At 35.9% G+C, this 13,212-nt stretch overlaps 1 protein-coding gene across 2 annotated transcripts in view; it reads right to left on the bottom strand.

Annotated features, from left to right (window-relative positions):
* Window positions 1-13,212, bottom strand: part of LOC135459281 (nipped-B-like protein) — a 154,705-nt gene that overhangs the window by 10,155 nt on the left and 131,338 nt on the right. Inside the window, exons 35-47 of one of the 2 annotated variants that reach the window (XM_064735065.1) lie at window positions 11,883-12,023; window positions 11,479-11,572; window positions 11,214-11,368; window positions 10,853-10,943; window positions 7,579-7,752; window positions 6,865-7,055; window positions 6,013-6,120; window positions 4,518-4,718; window positions 3,974-4,120; window positions 2,105-2,400; window positions 1,630-1,804; window positions 826-1,052; window positions 214-298 (exon numbers count right to left, since the gene is read on the bottom strand). In XM_064735065.1, coding sequence (XP_064591135.1) covers window positions 292-298; window positions 826-1,052; window positions 1,630-1,804; window positions 2,105-2,400; window positions 3,974-4,120; window positions 4,518-4,718; window positions 6,013-6,120; window positions 6,865-7,055; window positions 7,579-7,752; window positions 10,853-10,943; window positions 11,214-11,368; window positions 11,479-11,572; window positions 11,883-12,023 — 2,007 coding nt within the window. In that variant the 3' untranslated portion in view covers window positions 214-291. Of the gene's footprint in view, window positions 1-213; window positions 299-825; window positions 1,053-1,629; window positions 1,805-2,104; window positions 2,401-3,973; window positions 4,121-4,517; window positions 4,719-6,012; window positions 6,121-6,864; window positions 7,056-7,578; window positions 7,753-10,852; window positions 10,944-11,213; window positions 11,369-11,478; window positions 11,573-11,882; window positions 12,024-13,212 lie in introns of those variants that run through there. The other variant, XM_064735066.1, reaches the window with a different exon arrangement.

Raw genomic sequence — 13,212 nt, 5'->3', positions numbered from 1 at the left:
TATTAGCACTCGTTAGAGCAATTTTTTTGTAAATAATGTCTGACTCTTTAATAGTGTCTACCCAAGGCACCAGTTTGCGGCCATCACGGCGCTTAGCCTCAGTCCAGGAGCCACTGTAGGAGCCTGCCATCCACTGAACACTGAAGCCATTGCTGGTTTTCTGTACTACTCTTGCAATTTGTGGTCGGTCTTTGTACTTTGGACAGCAAATAGCGATGACATCCATGACATCAACACTTTCATTCATCTGTGCTGCCAACTCCGTAGAGTCTGAATTTCGTTTTGACCTTCTCAATGACTAAAACATTGGGGGGAAAAAAGACCAAGTGTTACACAAAAGAACTTTAGTGAAATTATTGCTTTTATTGCTTTTAATCCCTTGACGCCGGGAGTTGGGATTCCCCGGCACACATTCCATTGCCGGCAATGAGACGCACCGCGACCGCCAGCGCCAAGGGGTTAACATATCCTTGTAAAACCACATACTCTTAATTTGTACCCGTGTCTTTATCTCTTATTGATATATAAAATTATATATACACATGAATCATAAAGCTACATAAAAACTTGGCAACAATAAAAAGGATAACACACAGTACATTCCAAAGGAAAATTAATAACTTTTTATACGGGATAAATCTCATTTTCTAGTTTGGTTTTTTTTTTTATTGTCTTTTCTGTTAAACTTTCTACAAAAGTTGTATAAACGGTTAAGTAGAGAATCTCTATCTACAAAATGCTTTTTTTTTTTCATGTGGATTACATTACTTGGTGTACATTTAATATAATAAACTGACATTTATAAGCACATAAAAATCATTTTACGTAATACGCTGCGAAATACGTTGACTCCTCCTCCGCCTCACCCCTGAAGTGCCTCCTCCTCTATCCTCCCCATCACTTTCATCGTCCTCTGTCTCAGCTGCATTGTTTTTAGGGCTGCCTCCTCCAAGCAGCGAGGTAATTGCTTTGTTCCGAGCATTTGTGCTAGCTGACACCTCTCCATCTTCTTCCTCTTCATCAGGATCCAAATGTTCCATAAGGAGCTTGAACTATTAAAAGAGAAAAGATCAGTTCACTTTGTAACTTTAAACATGGACATTTATATCACATTACATTATATTAGAAACAAGTAGCAAAGTAAAGAAACAGGGTAAAACAAACAGGGTAAAACAAATAACAAACTTGAACAGTTTATGTTGTATTCTACAAACTTAACTTTCTGATTTTTTTTGGTAGGTATACACAAGCTTTCTTCCTGAGTTTTTCAAATGGCAAGTTTTCTGTATCTGTTATTGGTGAAGGGTGAGGGACAGTTAGCAAACCAAAGTCTCTGTTCCCGTGATGGAAAGAGTCAGGAACAAAGTGAACAAGTAATATGGGAGAGGTATACACCGTGGATACCAGAAATTGGAAAATACACCGTGAAGATGAATACCCTTAAGCTGAAATTAATTACCATTGAGTTTAAACTTCTTAGAAATCTTTGAAGTACAGTCCTGCTAAACATCCTGAAAGGAAGATCCACACATCACATAAGGTGACCAGGAACTTAACATTTTGAAATGTACTTTCCAGTTTATACTGTATTAAAAGATTTCAGACTTTCTGCAAAGGAACTTTACTTACATCTAAGTACTGTTTTACTATACTCCTCTTCACTTCTTCTGTGATCTTGGAATTAGCCATATCACTCCGCAGAAAATCCAAAGTTTGTTTTGGATGGAAATGCACTCCTGTCTTCCTGTTTATAGCTTTATCATAAACTTTTGCAGATTCAGATGGAGAATATTTCTGAATTTTACTGTTTGAAGAAAACAAAAGAGAAGACCTTAAAAGGAAAGTCCAGAGTAATTTGAACAAAAAGCTTTTAAAACCTCCAATATAAGTATTTTTCTTTGAATCATTCCATATACAATAGATAGCCCTGGTAAGAAATCAAATAATTGCAGTTTTTTTAAGCCGAAGTTCAATGTAATAAATTTCTTTTCTCTGTTACACAAATGTATTGCTTAAACAGGTAGTTACAATCAACTTAAACAAATGCAAAAATGTCATAACAAGTGCATAACAAGTGTCCTACTATCTATTTAAATAGCCTTACCTATCAGAGAATCCACAGAGGTTCTTTAGATGCTGTTTCAGCATCAGAAGTAATAATATGCCTTGGGAGACATTAGCAAATTCAATTAAAGGAGCTGAATTTTCAGGTAAACACTTCATCACTGCATTTATATCATTTTCTTCATCAGAATCTGAATCAGAGTCCACTCGTTTCCGTAACCTCCGAGGCTTAGAAGCTTCCGCCTCGCTTTCACTCCCGCTGCCGCTGTTACTGTCACTCTCGGACTCCTCCTCCGATGAAGGCTTTCTATCCTTTTTTTTGTCTTTCACCATAGACTGAACGACAGAGAAGTTAACACATATTCCAAAATTAGGATAAATAATACAATGTATGTTCCTAAAATAATCTGTCCAAAATCATTACTATCTTAAATTAAAGAGAATTCATTGAAGAATATTATGAATTTATAACTTGATACTCTTAAAATTATTTATGGCAAAAATATACTGAAAAATTTGTCCAACACCCAGATTTTCTTGCAATTTGCATACAGAAGGAACTGAAGCAACAAGCACTCCCCTGCTATGTTGTCATTAAAAGACTGCTGAAGTTCATTAACAGTGACAGCAAAATACAGCAGAAAGCCAAATGCAATAAATCAGGAAGAAAATCCTGTTTTTCTTTCACCTGAATATACTTTCTGTGTCTCATGGAGATTTCCATAAGTACTTTGGTTTTAAAGTGGTTTTAAATCCTTGTCTCTTAAAATTCTATGACATATGTGATGGTCATAGATAGCGACCATATTAATAATGAACTAATAATGATTAATAGCAATCAGCTGCCCTGTGCATGGCAGTGTTCAAGGCCAGGCTGGGTGGGGCTCTGAGCAATCTGGTCTAATGGAAGTGTCCCTGCCCAAAAGAGAGGGTTGGAACAAGGTGATCTTTAAGCTCCCTTCCAACCATAGGCATTTTATGATTAGTTCTATGATTACTTTTAGATCTACAGATCTAACTTCACATATGCATTATTACTGCACATAGTACAATTTTTCAGGACACAGACCTAACCAGGATCTCATCCTTTTGGAGCTGGATGCTACACACTGGTTCTCAACCTGAAGAATGTATTGTCTCTTTCTAGCAGATTAAAAATCAACTTTGGTAGGGTGAGAGTTTAAAGCACAGTACATTTCAGGCAGTGAACCTTCAGGCATCAACTCTGACTTGTGTTTATTAGTCAAATTGGACATTATATAAACTGCTTCCTGACAATTTGCACCTTCGACTGCAACAGCTCTTCAGGAAAGGAAGACACTGAAGTGCTTAAGCAGCAGAGGCCTCTCACTTACAGGCTTGTGTGTTGCTATAACAACAGGTACCCTGTCTTGATTCAGGTCCTTACGGCTGCCTTAAGAAATACTGCCCACTCCTCTCTTGCAATAAACAATGTATTTTAAATCTCTCAAGCAACACAAATGCAACTGCCATCAGCTACTTGACAACAAAATAACTGCCAACTGGATTTTATTATTAAAATTTTACAAACAACCACAACAAACTAGTATTCCACGATGATTCCAGGTTCATGTGCTTTCAGATGTATATAATTAATTAATATGGTTGTTATTCAGCCATATTGGGAAATCATATAAATTTGCTCCCAAAATTCATCATTATTTTTTAATAATATAAGCAGCAATGTAAGTAGAGTTTTTGACTAGTGTCTACCAGCTAAAGGTCAGAACAGACAGTGTTGCTTGGTTTTTGACTATTGTTTACACGCAAAGTAACGCAACTGGTTCACACAATGATAATGGTATTGCATCCACTGAAAAATTGACCACATTATAGAGAAGCTTATGTTTCCACCGCCATAAATTCACTAAAATGTAAATGCACATACCTCTTTAAATGACTGTAGTAGGTTGCTACCAGAAACTGATAATGTAATGTCTATATGATGCATTATAAACAGTGGCTCTTCCTGTGTTTGGTACGGAAAACAGGCTAGATTGTCTGCTATGTACAAAAGCATATTCACCTCTGTTTTCTGGAAGTTAAAGAAAAAATTACACATAAATACATGTAGAAATATCCCGGATCCATATACTTCTGCAATGCTCCGAAGAATCCAGGGCAAAAAAAAAACAACATAGTTTTTATTCTATATAGCCCCCAAAAACCACTCTAAACAACTTCTACACATGCAAAATTTAGTCATACCTAAAGATACATTAATTAGTCCAAACTGAGTATAAAAAGGTACAGAGTGATGCAACATATATTCTATTACATGGATAAATATCTTATATTAGAAAGCAAAAAAAATACATGTTGGGGACAAAGCTATCAATAATTATGTCATAAAAATACATCACAAAAGGAGAACTTAAGCTTTTAATGCTGCATTTAAACTTCTTTTTAAGTGAAGGAAATGTGGTGCTTACTGCAGTATCATCAAAGAGGTTGAGTAGAGAAATTAGAAAGGCTCGTCTGTGTTGACGGTTCCCTCGAATCATGGAGTAGAGGTGTGAACACAGCGCACTGGATGATTCATCGTGTCTAAAACCTCTCACAGGATCTTTTGGGCAGGTATTAATTGCCTGCTGTACTTGGTAAGACATCTTCATACCAGCCACTGCTTTCATCTGAAATGGAAATATATATTTTTATTCAAACCTTGCTTCCAAAACAGTACAACTGAATCCTTTTTAAGGGATGCTCATCTGAAATTTAAATAAAAAACATACACTGAGGCAATACTACCTTTTGAGACGATAAACAGATCTGAGCTATCAAACAGAACCTGTGGCAGAGATCAGAATGTCTTCTGAACTGCTTTTACTGTAAATTCTGCTAGGACCATACAGCCAATCTGTTTACCCACTATAGCCAGGTATTTCAATTTAAACAATTTTCAAGAACATTGAAATGTTTTCGTACACGAACAGAATATTTTACCACATGTATATGTTTGGTATCCCCTGTAGGGAAACCAATAACTGAATCTATATGAGTACAATAGGATTAACAACAGAAAATTAGTATTTGTTTTTTGGGTTTTTTTTCATATGTCAAATAATTTCCAGTTGATTTTACTCACGTCAATGGTCCTGCTCTAGTTTCAGAACAAACTTATTTTATAGTTAGGCTGCATAGACAACTGTCCTCTACTGTTCAGAAAAGTTGTCTATGTGTCTATACACGGTCTTAAATCCTAGCTGCCTAACACAGCAAATTTCAACTGCTAGTCTTCACTTAACGGATGAGTTATCTGTTTGGGTGCCATCAACAGTACAATGCTCCAAATGCACTGGAATACAAAGAAGGACATGTGAGAAGTCCTACAACAGAGTACACACAGAGAGCCTAGACTGGGATCTTCCAAAATATGGAGAATGCTGCAGCTTCATTTCAGATCTTAAGGAGAACTGGCACTATGTCACAACTTCATATCCTCACATAGACTTTCGTTTTTCTTTTCAACAAGATTCATCAGACATAAATAGCTTCTTCTGCTTTTTCTGCTTAGATTACAATTTATAAAGCCTTGGTGCCTTGCACACTCTAATATATATATTCTAAGGACTTCTATTGACTGTTACATGGTTACATGTTACATGGTGTTTTCTTTTTTAGTCCACTGCTAAACATTATGAAACACTTGTTCTTACCTCTTATCAAATAAAGGCTTTAAAATACTATTTAGTGTGAAAATAATTACTCTGAATCATAAATTAAAGGAAATTGTGGACTAGAAGAGACACTTCAAATTATATTATCCTTTCTGTTTCTCAGGCGAGTCATCTTTACAACTGCTTAGTGTTATTGTTTTTTTTTTTTTTACTGTTTACTCTTTTTCTGGACCTGAAGCATATTTAAGTGTTAAACCACTAGAGAACATAACAGTATTTTGTAAAATGTTAAATTAGAATTACTTACGTGAATGAACCCAGCATATTTTTTGTCTATTTCCACCAACTGTTGGTCAGCTTTATTTCGCATAGAGGGCTCTGGATCTGTGCCCATAGCAATTAAGTATGGCACACACTTGAAAAACAAATGAAATGGTTATTCAGAGGCATTCTACCTCCTTTTTCTCAGCCTTTTTCTTTGTTTCTACTGCAGAAATTAGAATAGAAAGGTCTATGCAACTTACTACCCTTTCTTCAAGTAAATAGAACAAAATACTACAAGACACCAGCATACAAATGAAGTTGTGACGTTTCAGGTAGTACTTCCCTTTTTTTCAGACTCTAAAGTGAATTTGAAATACAGAAAATTGCATTTAAAAAACCCCCCAAAAAACCACTTATGACTGAACATGTGCAATGGTTGCAGCATCAAAAATTAATTACAAACATTATGTAAGCAAAGGGTGATGGAGATGATGGTTGAAGGTCTGACACTGACTGTGGAATTCCATAGTGCTTGGAGGATATAGGGATTGAGGTGGAAGCAAGCTGACACAAGATAAAGAACTAAACAAAGAAAACATTTTGGCATATACCTCAAAGTCATAACAGAGTTATGCTCCAATGTACATATCTACATGCTCTTTAGGTACTGCCTGGGCTTTTACATCTTAATCCAAAAAACAGATAATGAAGCATTTGGAATCTTGTCGGCTAACAACATAAAGCAGATTTCAAAATATGCCTTTTGTAAAGGCCTCTGGCTACAGTAAGAAACTGCTGTAACGTAAGTAGAAGAGAAGACCTGGAAATATATGTAGCAAGTGCAAAAGCCTCTAAAAACATGAATAGAAGAAAGTCCCACAAAAGCCTATCATACCTGAACAGGATGGATGAGACCTTGGTTTAATGTCAGTGCAATGACATTTAGAGCAAAGTGGCGTACACTGGACTGGTTATGAAAGAAAGCCTCAAGGACCTGTTTGAGATATAGCTGCATGATGGAACTACTCATCCCTGAGGAAATATCACCCATTTCTTTCAGGTCTTCCTGTTTTGCTACTTTTTTCCCTGTAAAAAGGACAAAAGCAATAGCATACTCATCATGGTATAACTACTTATTTTGCCATCACTTGATATATGCTGATCTTTCACAATAAATACATACTTCTGCTGTCTTTTAGAATAGGTTTATGAACTCATGAAACACAGAACAGTCTAATGTATAAACATATATGAAAAAATAAAGAGACAAAATTTTAATTCAAGCTTATTTCCTTAATAAAATATTTTTTAAAATGTTGTACTTATTATTTTTTATCTACAAATTAATCTTAGAGGGTTTTTGGATAAAAAATATTATTTCCATCATTTCAGCAATTATGAATTCTGTATTGCTTCCAGTATTTGAACATCTTGGAAGTAAATAATACATCTATGCATATATGTCTTTTAAAATAATTCTAAAATACTTTGGGTACGGTACTACTGATCTGTTTACAATTTTAAGTGTTTCAGCACAGGTATATAGTAACGGTATGCAACAAAGTTGGGTTTTGCAAGGCTCATGAGCACAGAAGAACTCAGCACTTACAGTCTCTGTCTGCCTGCTGCATACGTGTATCTTCCTCCTGCAGGTAGGTCTGGAGGTTTTTTAACACCTGGATTTTTAAGTTTACTGAACAGTTCTTATCTGAAAGAATGCTGTTGTACAGAGTCTTCACTTCTTGTTCAAACATTAAACTTGGGTGCTGTATAAATGCAAATCCTAAGAGTGGAGAAAAGAGGAAATGGTTTCTCATTATTATAATATAAAAATTGCACTTCTGCTTTTCAGGTTCTTCAGAAGAAAGGTATGAAATGTATCTCCTCCCAGCAGCTTTTTCTAGTCCAAACAGTACCACACTTCCCTGTGGACTTCACCCGTTGCTAACAAGGCGCTGTGATAGCCATGACAGTTCCATTAACGTGACTCTGATGGATAAAACTGAGTGACCCAGGCAGGGCAGCTGCACAGGAAGCTGTACAGGTCTAGAACCAGATGGTTCCAGATGTATTGGCCTGCATCTCAAGGACTAGGAACTATCATAAGAACGAGAAAGGAATGTTACCAAAAATTATCTGTTATTTTTCTAATACAAACATTCTAATATATCTAGAGACAAACATTTTGCTGCAACTGTAAAATGTGACTCATACAGATGCAGAGAAAATGTGGAAAAATTGATAAATACCATAGGTATTTAACATCATAATAGAAAAAATAGTCACCAGGGAACACACTAAAATTTGTACCTCTTGCTGTCATTATGCATATACTTATTGTACTCTTCACCTGAAGATCATCTGAAGTGTTCCCAAGATTATGTGTTCTGCAAGGCACACACTACAGAACAGTTCTTAGCTGTAGCCTTACCCTTGCCAATGAACTGGCTGTTCTTAAGTCTGTATTTAATAAAATCTTTTCGAAATTACTGGCAGTATATACCATTTTAGATAATGTATGTAGATTTAGGAGTGCTGCTGACAAACTCTTACGGAGTATCTTCAAAAAACTGTAATGGGAACATAACATCCTGATTTAATTTACATTAAAGTAATTAATTGTTTTTAAGACTGTTTAGGAAAATCAGACATTAAATGCATTTTCTATGACCACAAAAATTTCAGATTTTAAATGGGCTCGTAGAAAAAATGGGAACATAAAAGAAAAATGAGGGAAAGAAATGAAAGCAAATAAAATTAAGCAAGAGCTATATATAAGAATAGCTGTAACAGAGGGAAGATTTAGTCAGGTTTTTGAAACAGGCTCCACACACACACACAAAGGCAGATTAGGTAAAGGCTAATCTGGTAAGCCCCCAGTGTGTTTCAGATCTCATTTCAGTCCCAAAACAAAAAGAAGAGAAGCAGGTGAGAGAAAGCGAAAAGAGAAGGAAAAGAAATTAGGGTGGTCTTTGGATTGTGTGGTCTATACAAGTGTACATTGATGTTTGTAACTTGACCACCTCTGTGCGAAGTCCAACCCATTTTTTATGGTTAATTTTAAAAATGAAAAGCACATGGATGTATCTGTAACAGCTCATAAAACCTTTTCTTCATTCACTTTAAGAAATCTAAACCACCAGTATTCTCAGGGAAAATCCTACTTTTCCATTCCCAATTAACTGGGGAAGAAATCTTACTTGACATAAGAGGCTATCATAGGAGATGAAGAAAGGCACCAGATGTATGTTTTTTTAAGGACTGAATTCACATCTCAGAGATGCTGTCACACCATTTCTATTCATACCCTTGTTTTCACTCTGTTAAGAATCTTTAGAGTAAGAACTAAGCTTGGTTGAGTAAAACATTAACTATTAGGTACTTAAAAATGTAGCTAAATTTACTAACAAGTTTATATCCTCAACTTGTTTTTCAAGTGCACATCTGGAAGAGAAGCATAACCATAATAATTAATGTTAGGATTAGGCCTAATCCCTCAACAGCAGTGGCATATCCTGAGGCAAAGGCTAAAACTGCTGAGTGTCCCTACTAAAGTGAAAAAGGCTGATAGGAAAGTACATTCTTCACATGACCCTTTCCACCATATATAAATGTTGAGTTAGCTTGCTAGTACTTTTCACTGTACTGCTGCTCACAAACCTTGAATGAGTTGAACAACTTTGCTCAGTGACTAGCCTGAGGTGGAAATTTCCACTATCACATCTCCATACAACCAGCTCTCTCCAGAATCAATACTTGGAAATCAATATATCACTAAAACCAGTGAGGTTTAATTAATATAAAGATAGATATTTTTACAGGCAGAAAAAAAGTCTGAAGAATGACTACTGACAAAACAGATCACAGTTTAGTCTATAATTTATAGACATTTTTGGCAAATGTGACATACTCCATATCCGTGAGCAGAGTAATCATGTCTGTGGTTAGGAATACAGACTCTACCCCACATGATATTCTGTAGAGCGCAATTAAACTGGACTGGACTACAGGAAAGTATCATCTACCTTGACATAATGCCTAGAGAAACTGCAAGTAGTCCAGAGAATCACAGCATTGCTAATGCAACAGAGGCAACTCCAATGCCATTAATTCTGCTCAATTGTCATGAAATTGTTTCTCACAGAATTGAAAACGAAGATTCAGTCTTGAGCCTTATCCTCAGAAGCCACCCCCAGCCTGTATTAGAGTTGGATATCTGAAAACTCACCTAAAAAGCAACATAAAGACGCAAATTCTTGTCCACAGTTAAATCATACAATGAAGGCCCTTGGGCCTTGGAGACAATTTATTTTAAACTAAGCAATAAACATGAATTGAGCTCTTCCAGACACCAAGACCTATCTGCCCAAACAAGATTTCCTTGGATGCATGATTTCTGTCCCTAAGTCAGTGGCAGTTCATTTTCTACTGCAAGTCACTGAAATGCCACACTAATCTCACAAAGGCCATCCAGCTACTATAAACAGCATTTCTCTTGACTCCTTCAGAATGCCTGCTCCTACCCCTAAAATGTTCCAAGTGTTTCCATCCTTTTTTACCTTGTGGACTGAAAAACAAGGTTTGGAGTTACAACATACTTACATGTGGAGTAAAAAAATAGTGTCTTCATTACCTGGGAAATCATCTGCTCTCTACAGCTTGGTGACACATCAAATATGCACTGTCAAAAGCACCCAGGCTGCTGCACACTTATGGAACTAGCAACCCTTTGACAGTTTTGCTATGACCAGTTCTCAAACAAAATATGCCATAAGTTTTGATTTTAAGCAAACTCTACTGTGACTACACAAATACATAATTTCCTACTGATATACAAGAATTTCTACTAGAGCAGAATAATAAAAAAAATTAATATTTCTTACCAAGACCAATAATGGCTTTTGTCTGTACTTCTTCATCTGAATGCTTTGTAAAATACATCAGCAGTTCAAGGACTTTATCCTTAATGTTAACCTGGGCAAATTAGAACAAAATTAATAACTATTTGAAGATGAAACAGATGTTTTTAATCTCTTATAGAAAGCATATATATAAAAAAGGAAAGGAGAAATACAACTTTACTTCACAGTCCTTGCAAAATCATGTATTTAAAAACCAGAAAGCTATACCATATGTATTATGGAAAAATATATACCTTTGGGGGACTAGGAATAATGTGCTTTCAAAATTAAGGGGAACAGTCATTATATCTAAGATACGGAGAATAAATGAAAGTTATTTTACCTTACTGTTGCCCTTAAAATCTTCTTGATCAAAATCAAAATGCCGACACAGTGCTCCAACAGTGAAAAGTGATCTAAGGAGTGCTGGTTTATTGGCAGTAAGTATTGTACTGTTGGGGTCTTCTTGGTGTTGATTTTTTAATTTAGAAAGTGCACCTGCAGTAAAATAAAAGTTTTTATTACAGAGTTTAATTGTGGTGTATTCCTCAGATAAGACTTGTACTCAAAACTGAAAAGTGACAATTACTTGTTATGATTTTGCTTACCATAATATCTATTAAAACAGGCCCACACAAATTTGTAGTTCTGGGTGACCTTGTTCACAACAGCACCAAGACAGCTCACACAGTGCTGAACAACCTAGGAGCAAGAAAGAACAAATAAGTTATCTACTTAGAAGTTTGAAGTGGAGATTATTGCGAAGTTATGCAGGAAAAAAATATGCTGAACTAAAATTAATCTAACAGATAGAACGTAATGTCCCTCCCTAGACTGCTCTGAAAACCTACTCAAAAAGATTAAAATACAGCAAAACCATGTGGAAACCCTGGTAAACCCAGTAGGCTGATTTTCAAGACTCAAAGGTTATCTTCATAATGAAGACAAGACTGTCTTTAAACCAAAGTCATGTGAAATGGAATCAGTAGAACAGTAGCAATTAAAAACTTACTGTCATGCCATATTTGATGATGAGTTTCATGAGGTCTTCCTCAATAGTGGCAAGAAAGGTCTCACTTGGGTGCTCCATTAGCGGCACTACAAGCTCCAAGATCTTTGCAACATTGCAGATCACCATGAAATCATTCTGGGTCTGCAACAACAGCATTTACAGTATTTAATACTTCTGGCCACGGACAAACTAAGTACTACTAATATGCACTGACAGTTAAAAACTCCAACTTAATTAAGATATTTCGTAAACATTTAAAAGAATATTTATATACTTTACATCTGCTACCAAATTACATATTGTTATGAAATCTAGTTCTGTTTACTGCAGGCATTCTGAGGAAAAGAAGTCTGGATGAGCAGAATTACCCTCTTATCAAGGCTGTGTCACACCTGAAAACATTTGCGTCTGAACATTTTTGGGAGTCTTACAAGAAATCTAGGAACTCTTTCTGAGATATGCACACTAGAGAAAACTCAACACCTGAAAACAAGGTATCAGCAACAAAATGAAGTTGTGCTATGACTTAATGCACCTTAAACAAAAGGTAATAATGTGCACAAATGTAGAAGTCACAATTAAAATTACTACTGGTTTGCATTATCATAACTGTATGGAATCTATGGAAAACATCAGCTAAAGAGACATGCTGCTAGAACTTGAATTTTGACAAAGCCAGCTTGCTAACCAGGATAGTATAAATCCTGAATGCCAGTATCATGCTATTTGACATGCTCAAGCTGTCAGCGGTAATTTAATGATTCATCTCAACTATGTGTAAATACAAAACAAACCATTTGCAATCCACTAAATGAACCACAACAAGTAAATATTTAGAGAAGTCTTTCCTATACTGTTTGTTCAGAAGCAGCTCTAAGAGCCTGTTGTAAATGTGCCTAGAGAACACGGAAAATGCCTGCAAAGTGCCAGGCTGTATCTACAATCTAAGTTGGTAACAATTACCCATTAAGCCTGCCCTATTGAAAGACACTGCTGCCATCCACTCGTGCTCATCATCCTTGAGCAGTGGGTGCATGATCCTGCCCTGCTCCTGTTAACCAGTTGGGGGCCAGATCAAAATGGCAGAAACCACTGCAAAGATTCAGAGACCTGACTGGGGGAGGGCTTCAGTGTTAGAACTCTCTACAATGTCTTCTGGGGAATACAAGAGCCCTAGAGCTAGAGAAGAGAGAAATGAAGTCTAGAAAAGGATGAAATAAGATTTTTCTTTCTTCTCATATATTTGTTACATATTATATCACTCTATCTCATGAAGCTTTATTCTTAAATCTTAATATTAATATGTTAAACATTAACTATTTTTAAGACT

Source organism: Zonotrichia leucophrys, chromosome Z (genome assembly GCF_028769735.1).
Source record: "Zonotrichia leucophrys gambelii isolate GWCS_2022_RI chromosome Z, RI_Zleu_2.0, whole genome shotgun sequence".
Classification (NCBI taxonomy): domain Eukaryota; kingdom Metazoa; phylum Chordata; class Aves; order Passeriformes; family Passerellidae; genus Zonotrichia; species Zonotrichia leucophrys.
This window is presented reverse-complemented; position numbering and strand designations above follow the sequence as displayed.